Genomic DNA, 22924 nt, shown 5'->3' on the forward strand with positions numbered 1-22924 from the left:
AGGCAGGCAAAGTACTGGTGAATACTGTTGAGTTCTGGTAAGAAATGCAGACAGGCTATTTAGACGATGAGCCTCAGCTTCTTTGTGTACATAGTGCAGATACCAACAGCATAGGGATTTGCATACTTAGAAGAGCTCTGGTCACATAGTGTTCAATAAAATTAACCAATCATTAAAGCAAGACTTGCTTGAGAGTTTTGTAGCAGCTGCTCTCTTAATCAATGCATACTAAATGCACAACAACCATTTATGCGGAAATGTCTCTAGAATATATGGAAGGTATCGTTCATGGAGTGGTAAATAGAACCTTGTAGAGTGCATAGTCCTGAGAATCGTAATACATGGGTATGTTTGTAGAAGCACTTCCACAGTGTTTTATATATATTTTAAAGTCTAGTTCAAAAGATAACACCCTCAGGTCATAGAGAATACAGATGGCCTGGGTGCAGTACTAACAAATTCCAGTGGATTCTTGCACACATTGTCTATGCACATAGACGTGTGTGTGTGTGTGTGTGTGTGTGTGTACGCACCTTATCCACAGCTTTGGATTTTCACATGAATGTGAGCATAATCTACAAACTGTGCCATGCCTTGCCAAACCTTCTCTTGCTTTCTCCTAACAGTATTTCTTCTATTAAGTCTTGAACTATTGTCTTTACAACACTTCATGGTGTGTATCTTCTGTATGAATATCATGGTATGCATATTTTTCTCATAAATTAGGCTATAGAATAACGTCCTATAAGTGGAATTTTTAAGCCAAAGGATAGGTACAGCCCCTACCACCACCACCACCACCACCACCACCACCACCACCACCACCAACACCATCATCATTGCTACTACCACTTCTACCTCTACTACTACTGTAGTGCTGGGTCTCCAACGCAAGCCTCACTCTGCCACGGAGCTATGCTTCCAGCCCGTTAAGTCTTTGGCAGATCCCACTGAGCTGCCCTGTAAGGTTGCACCAAAGAACAAAGAAGATTTGGTCTCCTGAGGTTTCAATGATGACAACCCAAGACTTTTGGCTTCTGGAAATGTGAAAAGTAAAAGAAGAAACTCTCTTTCTGCCGTCTGTGCATTTACTTTGCATTTCTTTGAGCCTTGCTATCATTTCATTTGTTTATAATCATTTTTCTGTCTCCTGCGAACTGTCTTTTCTCATCCATAACACACTGTGTTGTTGAAGTTTCCTCTTATTAGACTGTAAGTGCTCTTTATAAATTAAAAACACTTTTGTGTGTCACATGAATTACAAAGTATTCATCACTTGTCTCTGACTTTGCTTCTTCTTTTAAAAAATTGTGTTTTTTTAATTTTTTTTTGCCATGTAGAGATGTAAAAAAATTTATGAGGTCAAATTTATCTAGTTTTCCTTAATAGGCTTATAGGCTTGTGTGTGTGTGTGTGTGTGTGTGTGTGTGTGTGTGTGTGTGTGTGTGTGTGTGTGATTGGGGGAAAGGCAAACTCCTTTGTTTTGTTATAGTACTTTTATAATTCAATTTTTAAATGTTTAATCTTTTTTCAGTCTGGATTTTATTTTGTACTGGAAATGAGGAAAAGACTAAACTCTTATTTCCCCCCACCCCAGAGAATTTTCCTAACATCTCTTCACTATGTATTATATAAATCTTCCTTTTCCTCAAGTTATTTGAAACCAGGTTGACGATTTCTAATGACTAGGATCCGAGGTTCTCAACCTTCCTAATGCTGTGACCCTTTAACACAGTGTTGCATGTTGTGGTGACCGCAAAACCATAAAATTATTTTGTTGCATCTTTGTAACTACAATTTTGCTGCTGTTATAAATCATACTATCAGTGTCTGATACACAGGGCATCTAATGTGTGAGCTCAGGGGGTCGTGACCCCCAGGTTGAGAACCACTGTGTTAGCTGGTCAGGGTTTCTCTTCTTTTCTTTTTTTCTGTTGACATGTTCATCTTTCTACAGCTTCCCTTCTCTTCATTCTTTCGTTCTTGTTATCTTGTGCTCGCTAACTTGTTCCTGTGAGACTGTTGAGTATTAATTAATTGATTAATACTATTGATATCAAGCATTAGTAGTAAAATGTAGTCATTTTCATATCTGGGAAGACTTTGGATTCTTCTCTGGCATCCAAACAGCACTGATTTATGGCTTCTCTCCCCCTCTAAATTCTCCAGCCTCAGAGAGCTGGAGAGTGATGACTGTTTAGAACATGGCTCTTGCTGAGGCCAGTAGACTTATTTAAAACTGCCTGTGTGGACTGCAGGGCACACAGATCCCCTGAAAAGCAATGGAGTGGAATGTATTGGGATGGGATGGACAAGTCCTCTGGAGTCAGAGTGACCTGGCTACGAACCCTGGCTCTGCCATTAACTAGCAGGGTCACCTTGCACAAGTTCCTTATGCTCTCTGAACTCATTTTCTCCCCTATAAAGTGGGGGTGACATTGAAGCTCTCTTCCCATGAGAAGTTTGTAAGCTGTTAGCTCATCCTTCCCCCCTCCCCTCCCCTCCCCTCCCCTCCCCTCCCCTCCCCTCTCCTCCCCTCCCCTCCCCTCCCCTCCTCTCCTCTCTATGAATAACAAAGTACTTGGGGCTTCCATGGTTTTGACAACATCACTGATGATAGGAATAGTTGTAGCAATTCATTTTTAAAAACTAATCAACAAGCATTTGTTGGGTTCGCAAGGAAATAGGTAAAACAAATCCTTAGTTGCTAAGATCTGATAGAAGAGCAATCCAAAACAATGATGCTAATCAATTTTGACTGGTCCTCTGCACTGAGAGATGGGTCAGACAGACAGCAGTTCTTGCTGCCCAGTAGGGCAATTCTCTCTCTCTCTCTCTCTACACTTCCCACTTCCCCAGATTGTTCTCTGAATGGGCTTTTACCCCCTTCTCCACTCCCCCTCAAGAAGGGATCCACAAGTCCCCATGCTACATCCTGAACAGGGCCAGGCAGACAGGGAGAGCTATAGAGCACGTAGCTGTGATCTGTGCCTTCTACTATGTTTTCAATATCTGCTGCTCCAAGTCCCTCATGGAGTGACTGAAATTAGCACAGCAGCCTTGGCTGATGGGATTTTAGGTGGGGTTTTAGTAATTAAGACAATTTATCTCTCGTTTTTTTTCCTCCAAGGCCATTTGTTCAACGTGGGTAGAGAGGTTTTCAGAGCGTTTACAAATAAGGTAATTGACTAATAAATTATCCCATTGATAAGAACAGCCAATATTGTTGAGAAAAAAAATGGCATTCCACCTTGTTACCAATAAAGCACACATCGAATGGGCAATTTGGTTTAACCCCCTTCCCTCCCTGAAAGTACCATTCTTACACCTAACACGTGACTAATAAATTGGGTTTTAGATGACCTCAACTTTCCAGAGGTCAAAGTCACCTAAGATACAAAGGACCTCGTCAGGCCAGGCTTTCTTCTGAATGTCTCAAATGGGAGAGCTAAGCCACCTGCAGCCGTGCCTTGTCCCCTCCCCTGGCCACGTGCCATCTTCAGTTTGTTCTCTAGTTTTTAGCTTCTTCTTTATTACTCACAACCACCATCCTCCCACCTACCCTGTCTCTTGGATCTTTATCCCTGTTTCAAAATGCCAAAAAAGGAAAATATAAGCCACTCTGCACTGGGAACCTTTCTCAGTCGCCTGTTGCCTGTAGTGTGTCAGCTGGGGAGAAGCTGGGGGCAGCTAGTCTACAGCAGAGGTGGTAACCAAGGCTGGGGTGGAGGGGGGAAGACTTGAGTCTCAGTGCCATGAATAAAGTCTCCATGGCTAGGTTAACCATGTGCATAGGACACAGCCAGGGCTTTGGCAGAACTTGGAAGATGAAAGAGGACCAGATTACTGGTATGGAAGACGGGAAGAAAGGAGAAGTCATCTCCATATCTTCTATCACTAATCAAGCTCCGTCACAGAGTAACTTTGTCCTTAGATGGGTGGGGGGAGGTCATAGGGATCCTTAACTCAATTCTTTTTCCTTCCCATGAGTGACAAAAGCTGAGGCCATAAGTGATATCAGTTGGGGGAGAGTTCTTGTTGCTGTCAACTCCTTTAAGGCATTCCCTTGTTTGTCACAGCTAGACACGATGGCATTTGGCATTCATTATATCTGTCTGTCCCCCAAGCCCCCTGCATATCCCATTTCAGCAAACACAGAGCATTGGAGACAGTGAGCAAGACAAGAGAGAGAGAGAAAGAGAGAGAGAGAGAGAGAGAGAGAGAGAGAGAGAGAGACAGAGAGAGAGAGAGAGAGAGACAGAGACAGAGACAGAGACAGAGATATCCTTGTGACAGACCTTAAGAAGAACCAGGCTCAGCTCTCCTCTCAAACATGCTGAGGTCTCTCTGCCAAGAACCTAGTTTCTGATTCTGAGGAAGTCAAGCATGACAGTCCCAGGAGACCTGGACATTGTTCTAGCCCCAGACTTTTTTAAAGGCATGTGTGTGTGTGTGTGTGTGTGTGTGTGTGTGTGTGTGTGTGTGTGTGTGTGTGTGTATGTGTGTGTGTGTGTGTGTATGCAATATATATGATATATATATATACACACGAACACACACACATTTGATTGAATTTTTCTGGACAGTCACCCACAGACATCATGTCCCCCACCTTCCTTGCTCAAGAACTGAACTTGAATGATATAATCTTGGACCCTTTCCCCTCCCTCCTCTGCCCACCCCAGTTTCCATGAACCCAATGGCTGCGTGTGGAATGCAGACCAACTGATCATTAAACCACAATAGCTCTGCACCCAAATCTCCCTTTTCCAGGATGAAAATGAGAGTTTGTTCTTTGTGGAGCCTCCTGTACCCCTTATTTAAAGCTCTGAGCGTCCAGCATTGATTTGTAGCCATTTTGTACAATCAGACCTTTTATACAAAGAAATGTGCTATGGTTAATGAGGCTGGGGTAGGAAAATAGGCCATGGCAGATTGACTAAAGACTCACTGATTTATGTCCCCACCAACTCTTTCCTATGTGCACACGCTGAATGCAGGCGAATACTGTGGTCCACGAGTATAGTGCATGGGTGTGGGGGTGAGAGTCAAATCCTGACCTTGCCATTGAGATTACCTAACCTTTTTCAAGTTACTTAATTCCTTTAATCCTCAGTTTTTCCTTGTCTAATAGGGTTATTGTAAAGAAGTAATGAAATAGTGCTGATAGGGAATTTAACAGTGGGTTTAACCACTGTAAGCCCTTAATATAATACCACCACCTAACATGTATTGTGTGCTAGGATTCCAATGACCTAAATTGTTTCTAGTGTTTCTGTGCATAAGTGGTTCAGGCGGCATTATGGCTGCTCCTTAGAGAAGAAGCTGAGTAGCAGGAAGGGCAAGCGAGTTAGGTCAAGGTTACACTGATCCTTAATGGCCGAGTTGAGGCTTGAATCCATGAACTTAACTCCCTTTTCTAATGTTTTTAATATTGTGCCATGTTCTTCAGTCACAGAGGCTAATACACACACACACACACACACACACACACACACACACACACACACACACACACACACACACACACACATGTAATGATGGACCCATTAGGTTCAAGAGCAGTGTTTCTCAACCTGTGAGTTGCAACCCCTTTGTGGGTTGAATGACCCTTTCACAGCGGTCACATATCAGATATCCTGAATATCAGATGTCTACATTATAATTCACAACAGTAGCAGAAATATAGTTATGAAGTAGCCATGAAAATAATTTGATGATTGAGGGTCACTACAACACGAGGAACCACATTAAAGGGTTGCAGCATTAGGCAGGTTGAGAACCACTGACTCTTCCCCCATCGTCTCTGGGAAGCATTTTATTGTGTAGTTGAAATTCAAATGCAGCGTGCGATATTCTGTGTTTTAGATGTGTGGTCTTATGCCATCCTCCAGGGTAACCCATCAAATCCGTGGTCTTGATCCCTCTCTACAAAGAAAGAAAGAAGACTGTAGGAGGTTACAGCTTCTGTTTCAGGTGATGGGGCTGAGTTCCAAAGTGCATATCCTAAAATCAGTCTTCCCAATGTGCCCTCACTTCTATGGAGTTGGAGGAACCAGCCTCCCACACCAATCAGAAACAAGGAGGAGCAAGAGAGAGATACTAGGAGAACTCACAACAGGACGTGTAGTTCCTCCAGCCGGTCACTGCGATTCCTTGAGTCTGGCAAGTGCTGGCATAGTTTTGTAACCAGCTGCAGGCTGTCTGCACGGCACCCCCATCGATACAGGAGTCAAACAGGCAGTTTTTGTAGAAGAAGGTGGGGTTGACTTTGCTGTGACATTTGGCAAAGCCAGCATTCTGGTTGGGGATCAGGCTGCACAGCTGCTGTACTTTGGAGAAACCTTCCACTTTGGCACAGGATGGGCAGCGGTCCCCACAGCCCACCTGGCAGAAGGTGTCTCTCTTCACCCAGCTCTGGCCAAACTCGTTGATACTCAGTGCAGGCAGCCCCATGGGCATCTCAAGGTCATCATCGGGGTTGCCATTGTAGCGTCCACAGAGGCCATAGGTGCCGTTCTGCATGCTCCGGGGGACGGTAATGGACAGGAAGGTCTTCCAGTCATACACGACCTTCAGGCCAAAGTCAGTCTCCACAACCACATGAAAGCCGAATGAAAAGATGTTTATCTTCCCTTGTCCTAACTTCAGGGGCAGGTACAACCGCTCATTGTTGACCTGGAAGAGACAAAGAGAAGAACAGAAAGCCCAGTTGGCATAAACATTTCCCAGTCCTCCTAATCATTGGCCTGCTGAAGGACATAACCCACACAGAGCTTGCCCAGGTAGAACATGAGCTTTGTGTGTAACACTGTTTATGCCAGTCACCTCTTGTTATTAGGATTTGAACAGACTTAAATGACGATCCTTTGTACACTAATATACCTATTTATTTCAGTGCCTTCTGTTTATACAGCATTATTTTCCCCCAGGAGTTCAAATTGTTTTCTCTAAGGTAATGGGAGGATAATAAAAATTCAATTAACGTTGAGAATAAAATACCAAAACCTAGAACTCCCATGTTTCTATTTCTAGCTCTACTGTGGATTTATTTTAGGCAGTGTCCAATGTATTAATTCCACTGGGATATATTTTGGAGGATGACTTCACTCTGTTGGTTCCTCTGCCTGGCAGGCCACTCATCACCCATCAATATCTCTCTCATCCTCAGGCAGGGCTCCCATGTTACCGCTTTAATAAAGCAAGATTTTCTGAGTCTCAGACCATGGCCAGTGTGATCACTCCCTTGCCTAGACAAACACAGCATGCCATATCTATAATTCTCGTATACTCTCCTCTACTTTGGGTCAAGATCAAACACATGCACATCACCAAGTGTCCATCATGGCCGGCCTCAAGTGACAACCCATTATAAGTGCTTTTGCCTCACCTGCAAGATTATAAGTAACACAGGGGCAGAAACCATTATGTCTACCATCTCTCTTCCGGACCTCCTATGTGCCCCACAGTTCTGTTTCCCAAATGAACCAAGCATGCCATCTGAGCTCCATTGTCTCCTATGATTAAATATGGAAGGTGTTTTCTTTGTCCCAACAAGGACCCTCATCCCCAGTCATTGTGGCTGTGGTACAGTGATAACTCAGATGACCTTAGTCCACTCAAGGGAAACCTCTGGCTTACGAATCGCCCACATTGGTGACTAGCTTCATGATGTAGTTCATGTTCAGAGTGTACAGCATCCGAATATCTATGAGATAAAGCCAGTGTTTAGGCTTTCCCTGGCTTTTTAAAGAAGCCCCATCTTGGGGCTTGCTTTTAAGGAACCTTCTAAAAATACCAAAGGGCATCCTCCCTTAACACTCTTTCTCTAGGTCAATTCTCTCTCCTCAACACTCAGCTCATCTTCATCTGCTTCTATTCATATTCTGCCTAGGCAGAATCCATTCATCTCATAGACATTAGTGTGGAATCTACTGTGTGCCAAGCATAGCGCTAGGCTGGGGTAAGGGATGGGCCCTTTTCTTCTGCATATAACAAGGCAAGGGCTTCAGACTCATCAGTGGGGTCTACAGATGACAATCCTCACATGGAATCTTAAAGGATACATAGGGTGGGTGGGACAAGGGGGGTGAGAGTGAAGATAAGGAAACTCCAAGCAAAGAGCATTCCCAAGCAAAAGCCCAGACAAGATAGAGCATCTTAGTGGTAATGAAAGATGAGTGCGCGTTAGTGCTAATGGATCTCAAATACATCCTTGGGCTTGGAGGATGAATCTGAGGACAGAGAGGCTGGAAGGACTGCAGTCAAGGGTGTCTCGATGTCTGTGTCAAGTAGGCAAAGAGGCTGTGCCAGAAAGGCTGACCCGTGACAGTCGGGCTTTGGGTGAGGGGAAGTTATCTAAGATGTTGACGGGAGAATTTAAATGGAATAATGAGATCAGAAGTCAGACTATGAAATACACTGCATATAAAGTTACAAGTAGGAGATCCAGAAAGGAGTCCCACAGAGTTTTGTTAGGAAGGGGAGCAGGGATGGGAGAGAGCAAACAGGGATGGACAAACCTGCATGACCACCCTCAAGTTACTTGTGATAGCACAATGTAGATGCCGTGTCAACAATGCTACACCACAGTTAAGGAAAGAATGAAAAAATTGTGTACATACAGAACAGATACAAATGTATATATGACTTATGGCATTGGTTTGGTCTATGGATGTGAAAGCTGGGGTAGGAGCTCTGCCTTTGCTGGAAATGAGATCATGGGTTGGTGTTCCACTGATGGTTTCCTTAAACTACTAACTCTGGTTTCCTTCTGCAGGCTTCAGCCTCACATCCCACACCCTGCCTTCTCTCCAGGCCTGCCCTGACACTTCCCTGACCTAGATGCTCTAAGCTCATTCTCTTCCTGGAAGATGGGGCAGATGGGCTCCTTCAGGTTTGGATCTGGATCAGCTCTTCCTAGAAGACACACACACACACACACACACACACACACACACACACACACACACACACACCACACACACCACTCCCCCAAGCCCTAAAAAGCAGGTCAAGACAACTTCTGTTGTCTTACGGGCCTTTGCACGGCACATTTCTGCATGCTTCCTAATTACACTGACGTTAACCGCTAAGAGGTCTGTCTCTCCCATCAGACTCTGTTTCTTTCTTACGAGAGAAACCGTGCTTAATTATTTTTACTGTTTTCATTTTTTTTTTTTGCCATTGTGTAAAACATTCCTTGGCTGAGGAGAGGCTTTCTGTATAACCATGAGGACCTGGATTCGAACTGCAGGAGTCCTTGGAAGACTGAACATGGTAGCACATGTCCTTAATCTTGTATTCTTGTGGGAGGCTGAGAAGCACAGACAAAGGAATCTATAGCTGCATCCAGGCCAGCTAGCCTGGTGACCTCAGTGATGCACGAGAGACGCTATTCAAGGTGGACTTCAAGGACCAGCATCCAATATTGTCTTATGGCCTCCGCCTGCACGCTGTGGAATACAGGTGTTTATACTCAAACACATGAATGTGCACGCACACATACACACTTTTTTTTTTTAATTTTTCACTTCTTAGTAGAGAGTAGCTTGTTGAACCAAACTGTTCTCCAGTGAAGCTTCAAAGCCCAGTGAGAGTGTGAGAGGGGCTCAGAGGCCTCCCTGGACACGAAGGGTGTAGATGGACTGGTACCTCAGGTTATGCCACGGGAGGGACCAACACTGCCCAGCTCTGGCTGCACCTAGCAGAGCTCCAGCTACTGCAGCATCCCTGCAGTGGCTAACCTTCTGCGGCTCACCCTCAGTCGCCCTGCCTGGTCTATAGAGAGCGTGTTTACTTCTAGCTTCATTTAGCCTTGTTGATTTTCTCAGTTCCTGCAGCACAGTTCGGTGCACAAGAAGGTCAGTATCGTAGAAGAGTCTCATGTCCCAGCGAGTGACTTCTATGTCACCCTCCATTTCTAAGAGCACCGGTGGTGACCTGGGGCTCTGGGCTATACAGTTGGTCCTGTGTTTTCTCTCACTCTGTCATGATGACAGCCAATTATTCTTCAGCCTTGGTGACTAATAATAACATCATAGGAGAAACAAATGCAAATGACTGAATAAGCAGGTCCTGTAATGCATATTAATAATTCAAAGTAACTGCTAAATCTATCCCAGGGGCTCACAGAGTAAACAAGCCTCCAGTACATCCTGATTTGGCCTGCTTGTCAGGAGTTGGAAGGCTGTCGACTCTGTTCCCAGCATGGCACTTAGGAAGAAGGGTCCTGGCCCAGAATCCTCTTACCTCTTTTATCTCCTCATACTTGATGCTCATTTCTCTCTAGGCGCCCCTATTGTGAGTAGCAGCCCAGAAAGACACTCTGAAGCCTTAGCTAGTGGTACTTGTGAAGGTAGCCTATACTGGGAAACTGTCTTTAAGGATATAACCACGATGAGATGGGGTCACGTAGGTTAAGCGGACCCCACATCCAAAAAACAACTGTCCTTAAAAGGAAAGAGAGACGTGATACTGAGAAGCAGAGTACACAGGGCCCTCATGGCTCTCATCCATCCGTGGATCTCATGAGACTGGGACAGGCGCATGCCTGGAAAGTAGACTGACTCTGTGGGGCTTAACCCTACAGTGGAAGGGAAGAAAAGTTGACACCCAAAAAGAATGGGGAACTAGTTCCTCTGACGAAAAGAGATGGCATGAAGTAGTCATGAATATGCTGCATAGTGCTGTTTGTTTGTTTGTTTGTTTGTTTGTTTGTTTGTTTGTTTTCTTCAATTTGACACAATCTAGAGCCATCTGAGAAGAAGAAACCTCAACTGGAAAAATGCCTCCATTGGATTATTTGTAGGCAAGTCTGTGGAACATTGTCTTCATTAATGATTGATGTGGTAGGGCCCAGTGCTGCTGTCCCTGAGCTTGTGATGATATGTATATGTATATATATGTATATGTATAGTGTATGTGTATGTATATGTGTGTGCGCATATGTATATGTGTATGTATATATGTATATGTAAATGTATATGGTATAGGGTGTGTGTATGTGTATATGTACAGTATATGTATATAGTATATAGTGTATGTGTATGTATATAGTGTATGTGTGTATATATATATATATCAAGCTAAACAAGTCAGTAAGCAGTGCTCCTCCATGATCTGTTCATCAGCTCCTGCCTTGCATTCTTCCCTTAGCTTCCTCTATTGATGGACTGTAGGATGTAAGCCATATAAACCTTTTCTCCCCAGGTTGTTTTTGGTCACAGTGTTTGTCACAGCGAGAGAAAGAGAATGAAGACAACAAGAATTCAATGGCCTGTGCACATAACTAGGAAGAGCTTACAAGTAACCTCACATATAGCCTCGTATGTCTACACCTTCACTGCTGAGAGCTCCCAAGGCAGGGCAGAAGCGCGGCCTGAGTCAGGCAGCTGGACAAGGCTTATAAACAGATGAATGTATTTTAAAGAAAACATCCAACAGCCTTGAAAGGCCAACCAAGGGGAAGGGTAGTGAATATCAAGGAGATAATTAACTGTATGAAAATGTATAAACCTAAGGGTGGGACTGTATCAGATGGGGGAAAGAGGAGAGGGCACAGTGAGGTAATGCCCAGACGAAGCCAACGACCCCTTTGTTTTAACCTCTGATGAAAGTGCAATGGACAGACGGTGTTATAATGAGTAGCTTCAACTGTAGAGACATCTGCTAGAATTTTAATAGCGGTGCTGGGGAAGTGGCAGAGTTGGTAAAGTGTTTCTGCACAAGTTCCCGGAAGCTACATAAAATGCCAGGTACGTGCTTATAAACCCAGAATTGAGATGAAGAGACGGGAGAACCCCAGAGTTAGTTGTGTTTGCAAGCAAAGCTAGCCATTTGGTGATCTCCAGGCTTAGTGAAAGAGCCAGTCTCAAAAAATAATAATTGGGGCTAGAGAGATAGCTCAATGGTTAAGAGAACTGGTTGCTCTTCCAGGAGACCCAGGTTCAAGTCTCAGCCACCCACATGGAGGCTCACAACTGTCTGTAACTTCTGTTTCAGTGGATCTGACCACAGCTCTCTATTGGCACCAGTCATACATATGGTGCACAGACATACATATGTATAGGCAAATAATCCATACACTTAAGATAAAATAAAAATGTAAAAAATAACATGCAAATCAATAAAGGAAGACAACTAGTATTGACATATTGCTTACACAGACAAACACACACCCAGACACACAGACACAAACAAACACACACACTTAGAGAGACAATGAACACCTATATATACACACATACATGACATGCACATTGGCCCATTCAGTATCTCAGATTGCTAAAGTAGTAAACAGCAGCAGAGGGAAACCCACAGGAACCTTAAAAGAAAGGGATCGTAATGTCACTTCATTCATTCACTTGACAAACATCACTGTGTAAGGGTCACAGTTCCAGTCCAGCCTGGGCACCAGAGTGGAACTCTTTGTCAGAAGCAAAAGAAAAGCATACTAGCAACAAACCAAGGCTACTGCCTCAGATGCTAAGTAAGCTTGTCCAATTACTGTAAACGGTAGGCAGTCCTAGAAGCTGTACCTTCTCTGTGTCAAAGCTAAAAAGATTCCCAGGAAAAAGAGAAACCAGGAGGGCTCTTCCAGTGATTTCAGCCTGATGTGTTTAGTTTAGTCTACTTTATTTCACCATTCAAAAGAGAAAGCCTACAAGATGCCAAGGAGTCCAACTGGAGATTATTATGTGTACCACGGGCCTGTGGGTCCACATTAGGCAGACTCATCCCCTAAATCAGTGTCTGTGAATCAGCTCCACAGAGTCTCCTGGCTAGCTGGCTGGTTCCAGCATCAGGCTCAGATGAGACGGTAGATCTGGGAGGGCTGCTCTGCCATGGGGGCTGCTATCTACAGGCTGTTTAAAGAGTTCAGGAGGCTTCTTGGCCCTGCTACTCTTGGCATCGTGGCTAAAGAAAACTTCATGGATGAATAGGTAGAAGGAGGGACCTAAGGTCCTGGTGTGTAAGACAGTGTGGAGAGCCACCCCCATTCACAGATGTTCCAAATGTGAGCAAGACATCTGGAACTCAGACACTCTGGCTGTCAATGGGGAGAATAGAAACAGTCAGGGAGGCCTGAGCAGGCAGCTGTCACGTGGATCTCAAAGGAGGGGATGGCAACTGAGGGCACTAGTGTCACCGAGAGAACCACAGCCTGTGTCGGGCATGTAGTTTCTTACAGATGAACAACAGCACTAGCAGACCATGGAATTGCCCACAGTTGCATAGTGGTTGCCAACATTAGATTTGAATCTAGTTCTTTGCCCCTGGTGATGTGTCCTGCTATATGATCTAAGGTGTATTGCTCAAGCTGCCGTTGCTCTCACTTTGGTGCCTGTGACTTTGGCAATCCTTTGCTCTCTGAACCTGTTTTCCTGATCTGTAAGAAAAAGCAACAGAAATCCCCTGTGATGGTTTGTATATGCTTGGCCCAGGGAGTGGCACTATTAGGAAGTGTGGCCTTGTTGGAGTAGGTGTGTCACTATGGGTGTAGGCTTTAAGATCTTGATCCTAGCTGCCTGGAAGCCAGTATTCTGATAGCAGCCTTCAGATGAAGATATAGAACTCTTAGCTCCTCCTGCACAATGCCGGCCTGGATGCTGCCATACTCCTGCCTTGAGGATAATGGACTGAACCTCTGAACCTGTAAGCCAGCCCCAATTAAATGTTGTCATTTATAAGACTTGTCTTGGTCATGGTGTCTGTTCACAGCAGTAAAACCCTAAGACATCCCCAAGGCCTCTCTTTTGTAACACACTATGATTGCCTTTGGATTCTGCTCCACTATGGCTCAGTAGCATATGCTGGCCTGGGATGCTGCCTCCATAGGTGCTGAATCCACTCTGGAGGTCAGCCTTTACTACTTACCAACACAGTGTGCTTGTAAGCCCGGTGTATCACAATGCTGTAGCCAAACACGTTCACGTCCACCTGCTTCACCCACAAGGCTAGAGATGGGTCCCGGTCCTCATTCTTGGCTGTTACAATGAACTTGGGGAAAGAGTCTGAGATTGGTCTGCTTCCTGTGGTGCAGAGGATAAGAGGACAACTGGTCTGGAAGTCAAATGGGTAGCCATCAAAGGTGAGGTAGTGACCATAGCCTGAGACGATACAGGAAGCATCAGTACGGGGCTGGCAGTAGTACAAGCCACTCTCTTCCATACAGTATTCATCGTCCCTGCAGGGAATGGTCTCACAGTGGACACTGTTGTCTGTGCCATTGCAGTAGCAGAAGATCTGGCAGTCCTGGTCTACCCAGAAGGTCTCATTGGTGGCAAGTTGATGCCCCTCAAAGTTGCAGCCGCACTCGCTCCGAGGGACACACTGGCTGCCCTGCAGGGCATAACCTTCATCACACTGGCATCCCTCAGAGCAGCTGTCCACACAGATGGGGCCCAAGGCCAGGGTCTCGCAGGTCTCTGTACATGTCATACACTCCTCAAAATGGCTGTTCTCCGGGCATTCTAGAGCTGAGGGTGGTCACAGAGAAGACAAGTTTGAAAAATGAACAGAGGGAAGAGACAGAAGCATGTGTGTATGTGCACATCTGTGTGACTGCATGTGTGTGTATGTGCACATCTGTGTGACTGCATGTGTGTGTATGTGCACATCTGTGTGACTGCATGTGTGTGTATGTGCACATCTGTGTGACTGCATGTGTGTGTATGTGCACATCTGTGTGACTGCATGTGTGTGTATGTGCACATCTGTGTGACTGCATGTGTGTGTACAATCAGATGTGGGTTAATATTTGTGTAGGACAATGAGCTCAATGAAGCCATGGAATTGAATACCGTCACCCTCCCTGGCATAACCGAGGGTCAGAGGATTCTCCTAGGCTTCATTTCTGTACTTGATCTTCTATGCAGAAGATTCTTTGTCTATAACCCAGCACTGAGCACCTGCTAAATGTGAACCTGGAGCTAGACTTTTTTGTGTGCCTCATCTCGGCCATCTGGATTTAGACAAGTCTCTTTATCACTATTCTCTAGGCGAGGATGTGGGAGATCAGTGATGCAACCTATCTACCTATAACCAGGCAGGGGTTGAAACACGTCTTGGCTTAGATTCTGAAGACAGGGTGTGATGCGCTACAGAAACACTTGCTTTGTGGCCACAGAAACCTGAGGATGCTACTCTCTCAGTTCTGGCTTGTGAATATCTCTGAGCCATGGTTTCTCTCTGATTATTGTTGTTGTTGTTGTTAACAATACCCATATTGACCTGGTATGATTGTTCTAAGGATCAATAGTTTAATATGCTGAGTTCACAGTAGATGATTAATAAACAGCTGCTCCCCTCCACCACTTTGGACCATCTTTCTCTGAAGCATTGATCCAATATATGTCTCTTGGTTTTGTCTTTCTCTGCATTGGGCACCCTGTGGTCTCCTTCATCTCATCATCATGCTTTCTATGGAGTAATCCCCCTGCCTCTGCTCACACTTTCCTCTGCCTACATAGCCCCCTCCAAAGCCAAGTTTTATGACTCTTTCACATTTCTTTGTCCCAGAAGCCTTCCTTGTTGGATCAAGTCTCTGCCACAGAAGAGTATGAGTAGCTCTCTTTGAGGTTCTGGGTAAGCAACCCCCGTCACCCCGCGGCTTGGCTGGTGATAATTTGACAGGAGCAGGGACCAAATCCAAGATCACAGAAATCTGCCTACAAGCCTGTGGGTTCTAAAGATCTGCAAATGTCCCTGCCACTCTAGGAAAATAAGAGCTTCCTCATAGAACCTTCTTTGGCTCCCAGACATACCATCCTTCCTTGGCAATGTCCAAGGACGTGAAGGACACTACAGAGAAATAAATTGCATGGATATAATAGCTCTACCCACGAGGACTGACTCGATCATTCTGCGCTGAGGACTGAAAGCCAATTCTTTTTTTTTCCTCTAGGCTAAAGGACTCTCTCCATTTCTGTTGACTACAATACCATACAGCTTTGGAGTTGAAGGCTAGTTCAACATGGATTATATATGTCTGGATAGAGGGATTTTCACACTTGTCTCTAAATTATGAATGCCACAGCACTGACTGCAGGTTTATGAGGAAAGCAAATAACATGACTTATTTAAATGGCTGTTGCTTATGACTTATTGTGTTGTCTGGATTTGTCTGAGAGTCTGGAACATAGAGACGTGGAGTCGTAAAACTTTCCCCTGCCCCCGAAATCCCTCTGGGAAATTTCTTAATTGGGGAGGTGGCTCTGCCAACAAGAGGGCTGGCTAAAAATGTCCAAACACAGGGAGCATGTTTGTCTGTTTCCAAGTTCAAAGAAGGTGCCATTGCTTATTTGTAGCTGTCATTTAATCTATTTGTTAGGACCCAGTCATAATACACCCTCGATACTCAGACAAGTATGTACACTTTGGTCATTCTCAACAGAGCTAAAAGACCCAACATAGGAAGTAGACCAGGTGTCTGCCTGTCTTTTTCCAAATGAAACCATGATCCATGTGACCACCTCTACCCAAACCCTCCTTTAAAGGATACTTGCATGAGCTGCCTGGACTCTGCTGTCCTGAATGGGTTTGGTGACGTGTTTTTCTTAGGAAGAAGAGGATCCATTCCCATAATGCCAGGCCTGGGTAAACTGAGTGCCACCAATATGTGCTTTGCACAATACAAAACAACCCCAAAGCATTCCCTGCTAGGCAGGAGCTCATTCATTGTTTAAAAGGATGGCCCGGCAGTAGCATAGTCTGGGAAAGGGAATTGGCAATCCCACACCACCTGTGAAATCCAGCCAGAAAGCTGGGTGTGAGAGCAGGGTCAGAAGCCATAGTAAGGCTGGAGAAAGGAGGTGTGGGTGAGCAGAGCACAGAGGAGGATTTGGGGGAGTCTTTCAAGACCCCTACTATTAGGGCAGTCAATAGGAACCCAATAGCTCTCCTGCTGAAGGTGACTTTGTAAAGAGTCCAGCCTCAGGACTCATAGCATCTGCTGCCAGTCCTTTCCGAAGGAAGCTAAGACTCATCAGGAACAAAACTACCCTCTCCCAAGTCGACAGCCACCAGGCCTGCCACATTCTCATTGGATTTCTGAAGTTCATAAATCAGAGGTTTATGGGGGGAGGGTGTGTGTGCACGTGTGTATGTATGTTTGTGAGTGTGTATATATATGTATGTGTGTGTTTGTGTGTGTATGTAAGTAAGTGTGTATGTGTGTGTGCATGTGTGTGTATGTGTGTTTATGTGAGTGTATGCATGTGTGGATGTGGATGTGAGTGTGTATATATGTGTATGTGTGTGTATATGTATGTGAATGTGTGTATACATGTGTGTATTGTGTGTATGTGAGTGTATGCATGTGTGGATGTGAGTATATGCATGTGTGTATGTGTGAGTATGTGTGTGTGTTTAACTTTGTTGAAAGAGCTTACAGCAAAACAACGATACTCCCAAGAGCACTAGGACGTTGCCTAAACGTTGACCCCCCCCCCGCCCCCAGAAAACACCTCACCAAAAGGAAGTAGGGCCCCTTACTGTAAAGGTTGACCACTGCCCAGGGAGGAGAGAACTCAGAGAGAAATGTGGACCTCTTGTCTGATCAGAAAGTAAGAAAGTGCTGTAAAGCAAAAAGGGGGTATGGCAAAGGACGGGGTGAGTTTGAAGGCCCCTACAGGCTAAACACGGAACAAGCTTAACACCAAAAATACTTTTTTTTAGATGACATGTGAAATATTGGACCTTAAAAAATTAGAATCCATGTCCATTTTGATGAGATGCGGTGAGATAGACAGGAACTATGAGCAGATGAGTGACTCCACTGAGAGAGGTGGGGGAGACTGGGGAAGGGGCTCTTGCCTATGGTGGGATAGCGATCCCTGACTGGTAGAGCAGGCAGGACAGCACTGGACCTGAACCCTGTGAGTTGGAAACCACAGGGCATATGATTAAACACAAACTGAAATTGACAGTAGGTGAGGAACCAGGCAGAGACTTTGATAGACAGAAGCAGAGGCGCATGCCAAAAACCTCCCCACACTTTGCTTTTCGGTTGTAAGAGAAAAACACGCAGGAAATTTACAGACGAGACTTTCCATCCATGCTTTGGCCTAGACATAAGCATGCACCTCACCCACAGTGGGAAGGCTGGATATAGCCTTAGTCTGCATGGGGATCCTGTGCAGGAAGCTGAACGAGGTGCACAGCTGAGGTCCCGCATGAGTGACACCAAGTCTAAATAGAAAGTCATTCTATCTTAAAGGGTAAAGAACGCTACAGCATTATTCCAGATTACAGATCTCGGGGCACTAAAGAAACACACATTAACATGTGACCCTAGACTAGATCTGTGCAGAAGGAAAAAGACATCAAAGGTACTACCGAGTCAGATGACAAAATTAGATTGAGGAGGTTAAATTGTTCTCTCTACATAGAATTTCCTAAAGTATATAACTGCACTGCGTTGTATAACAAATGTCCTTAGTCTCAGGGAATATCGACTGGAGAACTAGTGGGGAGGGGTGGTTGGTGTAGATCTCAAATGTTCCCCAAATGTTAAAGGTTTGGTCTCCAGCACAGGTCTTTGGGAAATTAGGGATGCTCCCTGAAATGAATGGGAACCTAGTCGTTCCTCCCTTTCTTATTCATGCAATGAACAGGTTGGCTTGCTCGTGTGAACCTCGCCATGCTGTATGCTCATCCACAGGCCCAGAAGCAATAGGGCTAACCAACCCTTGAGCTGAAACCCTGCACCAAAAATAATGCTTCTCTCTTTGTCACTTGGTTACCTTTATGTCACGGTATCAGAGGTTGATGATAGGGACATGCTATATGCAAATTACTGTTAAATTTTTGTGTACAACAGATTTAATCTAGGTAGTGACTACATAGGAGTGCTCAGAATTTTTGTGTAACTTTTAAATTTTTTTTTAAAAAAATTTTTAATTATAAAAATTAGGGTGGGTTGTGGCAGAGAGATACACAGACTCAGAACTTGGTGTCTTCATGGCTTAGGGCAAAGTTTTTAGTGAGATAAAGTGAGGTAGTTGAGCAGTTCTTACTCCACGGCACGGTTCCACACTCTCAGCCTCTCCTTTCTCCTTCTGCTGCTTCTGATAAGCCGGGTGTTGGATATCTTGTCTGCTCCGGAGTTATTCTAATGACTACTAGTATCACCACTGCCCTGCTAAGAGGGATCACATACTCTGGGGACAAAATGAAGAGCCAAGTACATGGGACTGTCTTAATAGCCATTGTCAGGCTTGCCCCAGGGAGAAATGCTAATCTCCAACACCCCGAAAAACCTCCCCAGCTGACTGTGCCCTACCAAAATGAATGGGGTTCTTCTTTGCCCAAGGGGGAGGTACCCATGAAGTCATCACAAAGGTTTCTGCTCCTTTAACCTGGTGTTTGTGCTTTCTGTAGATAAAGCCACCAGTCAATGGGGTGGCTAACTGCTCGACAATAAAAAGATACTGTGTGTTTAGTAATGAAAAGACAGGACTTGGGAGGTGGCTCAATTGATGAAGTACCTGCTATGTAAACTATAAGGCCTCTCAGTTCAGATCCCCAGAATACATACAAAAAAGCCTAAGTTTCTATGACCCCAGCACTGAGAGACAGGTGGATCCCTAGAGTTCTTTGATCAGTGAGTCTAGCCAGTCAGGTAGTGTTAGATTAAGTAGGAGACACTGTCTCAAAAGATAGGATTGGAGGGGAAGGATAGATGGCTCACCAAGTAAGGGCATGGACTGCTTTTGTGGAGGACCTGTGTTTGGGCCCATATACCCATATTGGGAAGCTCACAGTGGCCTGTAACACTAACCTAAGGAATTGGCTGTCCTCTGTCTTCCAACGACACCTACACACACACACACACACACACACACACACACACACACACACACACACACACACACACACACACTGAAATGAAAATTGAGGTAAGAAACAGCCTAGTTTGGGGTAATAAGACCAAAGTCAAGCCATCCGACTCCCCGTTGGGCTCAGTCCCACTAAGAAGAGAAGTCCTGATTAGGAAATCATGGTAGAACATGCTTCCCCAGCCCTAGCCACCCCTTGACGCAGCCCTAACTTACGGCAGAAGTCATAGGTCCTCCAGGGGCCCACCTCCACATCTGCATTCTTGCAAGCACTGGCATAGCGGGCCACAGAATCACACAGCTCTGACTCATTGCCTCCGCTCTGGCACAGGCGAAACAGGCAGGTGCGGTAGTAGGCGGTGACATTAACCACCCCATGGCACTCCAGGAAGGAGCTGTTGGAGGGGTCGTTGATGATACCACACCGGGAGCGGCTCCGGTAGAACTTGAGCAGCTCGGAGTCATTGTTGCAGGCCTTCAGCAGGTCCCCACACTCGCCATTGCAGATTTCCTCAAATGTTGTCCAGCTCTCCAAGAACACCGCCAGGTTGTCTGTGCATTTGCCATTAGGAAGGCAGAACTCATCACTGGCATTGGCATTGAAGAAGCCACACAGGCCTCCAGTACAGTTGAAGTACATGGTGGACAGTCGGATGTACAGTAGTCCCACATCGGAGTACTGGACGGACACCACACCCTTGGACTCCACAGTTGTGCTGTTCTTGTTTCTGTGAATCTCCAACCTCCCCGAAGGATGGAAAAAGGGTAATTCCACATCTTGACCATTTAGCTGAAAAATCAAAAGCACAACTGTTAGGGGCAGAGACCCATAGAGGATCCAGTGGTTCCAAGGCTGGGTAGGACCAGCTCTGTGCCAGGGCCAGCTCCTTGAAAACACCCAGGTATATGTAACAGATGGTAAATGTAAACTGCATACAAACACCAATGGTTTATTAACAAGCTTGTTTCTCTCTTTTAAGGTTCCGATTTTCTCATTATTTTAGTGCATTCCAGACCTTAAGCTTGTTCCACACAAACACCCTGAGTGACCTCTCCTGAGGGACAGAATTTCCCCTGCTGCCAATCTCCCTTCAGGAGCCATTTCCCAGACAGCACCCTTTCTCCACACCTTTCTGGCTCCTTCTTTTGCCATCAATTTTTAATTTTCCTGTGCCCCAGACCTTTGGTGTGCATAGAGGAGAGCTAATGTCTAGATGTCTATCTACCTCTTTATCTCTGCTATTCCTCTACTAGATTAGTCTCTGTCAATTTACTAATGGGGCTGAGAATACAGCCTTTCCCTTCTGTGGACATGTTTCTTGTAATCTCCTTGAGATGGTTTTTGTTTTTCAAATGCCTCTCAACTCACCTTCGACTGAGAGAAAAGAGAGTCCTTTCCTGGCACCACCTCACCTCTGCCAAATCAGCCGAGGGATGGATGCTCACCCAGGCCCTTGGAGAGATGCTCACCCAGCCCCTTGGAGGGATGCTCACCCAGCCCCTTGGAGGGATGCTCACCCAGCCCCTTGGAGGGATGCTCACCCAGCCCCTTGGAGGGATGCTTATCCAGACCCTTGGAGGGATGCTCACCCAGACCCTTGGAGGAATGCTCACCCAGACCCTTGGAGGGATGCTTATCCAGACCCTTGGAGGGATGCTCACCCAGACCCTTGGAGGGATGCTCATCCAGACCCTTGGAGGGATGCTCATCCAGATCCTTGGAGGGATGCTCATCCAGACCCTTGGAGGAATGCTCACCCAGACCCTTGGCACTGTCTAAGAAGTCAAACACTGCTCTAGGTGACTCCCAATATTCCTTCCAGAATAAATGAGCCTGGACACCTGATTGTGGGTATATTAGCCCATGTCGGAGGGATGGGAGGCAGCACAGCATGCACCCTGCAATGTGCCAACGAACTTCCTTCTGGCAGCAGAAGGAATCGTACAGCATGAAGGACATAAATGGCAGCCGCCAGCCTACTCGCATTTAAATCCCACTTTGAAGCTGTGTGTCCCCAGAGGAAGTTTCTTAACACTTCTGTGCCTTGGTTTCGATAGCTCTGTGATAGAGGCGATGCTACAACTTACTTCAGGAGAGAGGCTTAGCTTGGCACATAGCCTTTTGCGATGATTTGTTCTTATGGACAGTGAGTTTCATGCTATCTAATTCAGAGAATTCAAACCTGGCTCCATTTGTCCACCTGCTAGAGTCTCATTTTGGGTCAATCTTTTTTTTTTTTTAATGCCACCATATGGGATCCATGTCCTCTTTAAGAATCAACTCCCAGCCAGAGGAAGAATGTCAAGTCAGATGAAAAGAGCATGTTCTGTCACTCCATCGAAGGAAGCAAGGAACCTTACCTTGACTTCCAAAGCCCCGACGCCTCCTATCTTGACCTCTTGGTCAGCCACGAGGATCCGAACACCCCGGAGCCAAGCTGGCCCTGCATCAGGCTTCTTCTTGTTGATGTCAATTTCCAAGTACTCAGGACGCTCAGGGCAGGTCTTGAGTAGGGTATATGATAACTCGGATGGGAATGCGTAGGCGGCGCCATCAAATGTGTGTAGTACCTGGTTCTGGCTGAGCAGGCACACCGTCTCCCGCTTGGGGAAGCAGCCCTGGTAACCGTCCTCCACAGCACACACCTCCCCACTCCGGCAGGTCTTGTTGAAGCAGTAGACATCCCCTCCCTCTTCGCATAAGCACTGCACTGTACAATTGGCGGTGGCCCAGAAGAACTCGCCCATGGTATAGTAGTGGCCATCGAAGTCACAGCCGCACTTGTGCAAAGGGACACACTGGCTGGTGCTGAGGACAAAGCCCTCGTTGCACTCGCAACCTTCCGTGCATGGAGTGGCACAGTTCTGAGAGGCCGTCAGGTCCGAGCAGGTGTCCGGACAGCTACTGGTACATACAGAGTAATGGCTGAAGCTTGGGCACCGCACGGTAGACACTGGTGCGGAGAAAGGAAGACAGCTCAGTCACAGGTGAGTAGATTGGAATCCAACCAGCACAGAGGCTGGGAGAAAAATAAAAACGCTCCTCCCATATCATTCAGGCCCCAGAGTGAAGCTCAGGTGGC

General features: G+C 45.7%; 1 protein-coding gene across 5 annotated transcripts in view; it reads right to left on the reverse strand.

Moving 5' to 3' along the window:
* Tecta (tectorin alpha) overlaps window positions 1-22924 on the reverse strand; it is a 72069-nt gene that overhangs the window by 23168 nt on the left and 25977 nt on the right. For all 5 annotated transcript variants that reach the window (XR_379110.3, NM_001378602.1, NM_001324548.2 and 2 more), the window contains 4 exons: window positions 22203-22795; window positions 20058-20631; window positions 13879-14480; window positions 6117-6678 (listed from right to left, as the gene is read on the reverse strand). Coding sequence is in view for 4 of the 5 variants with exons in the window: in NM_001378602.1 (NP_001365531.1) it covers window positions 6117-6678; window positions 13879-14480; window positions 20058-20631; window positions 22203-22795 (2331 nt within the window). In the remaining variant the exon portion in view is untranslated. The remainder of the gene's footprint in view (window positions 1-6116; window positions 6679-13878; window positions 14481-20057; window positions 20632-22202; window positions 22796-22924) is intronic.

The sequence above is a fragment of the Mus musculus genome, chromosome 9, assembly GCF_000001635.26.
Source record: "Mus musculus strain C57BL/6J chromosome 9, GRCm38.p6 C57BL/6J".
Lineage (NCBI taxonomy): Eukaryota > Metazoa > Chordata > Mammalia > Rodentia > Muridae > Mus > Mus musculus.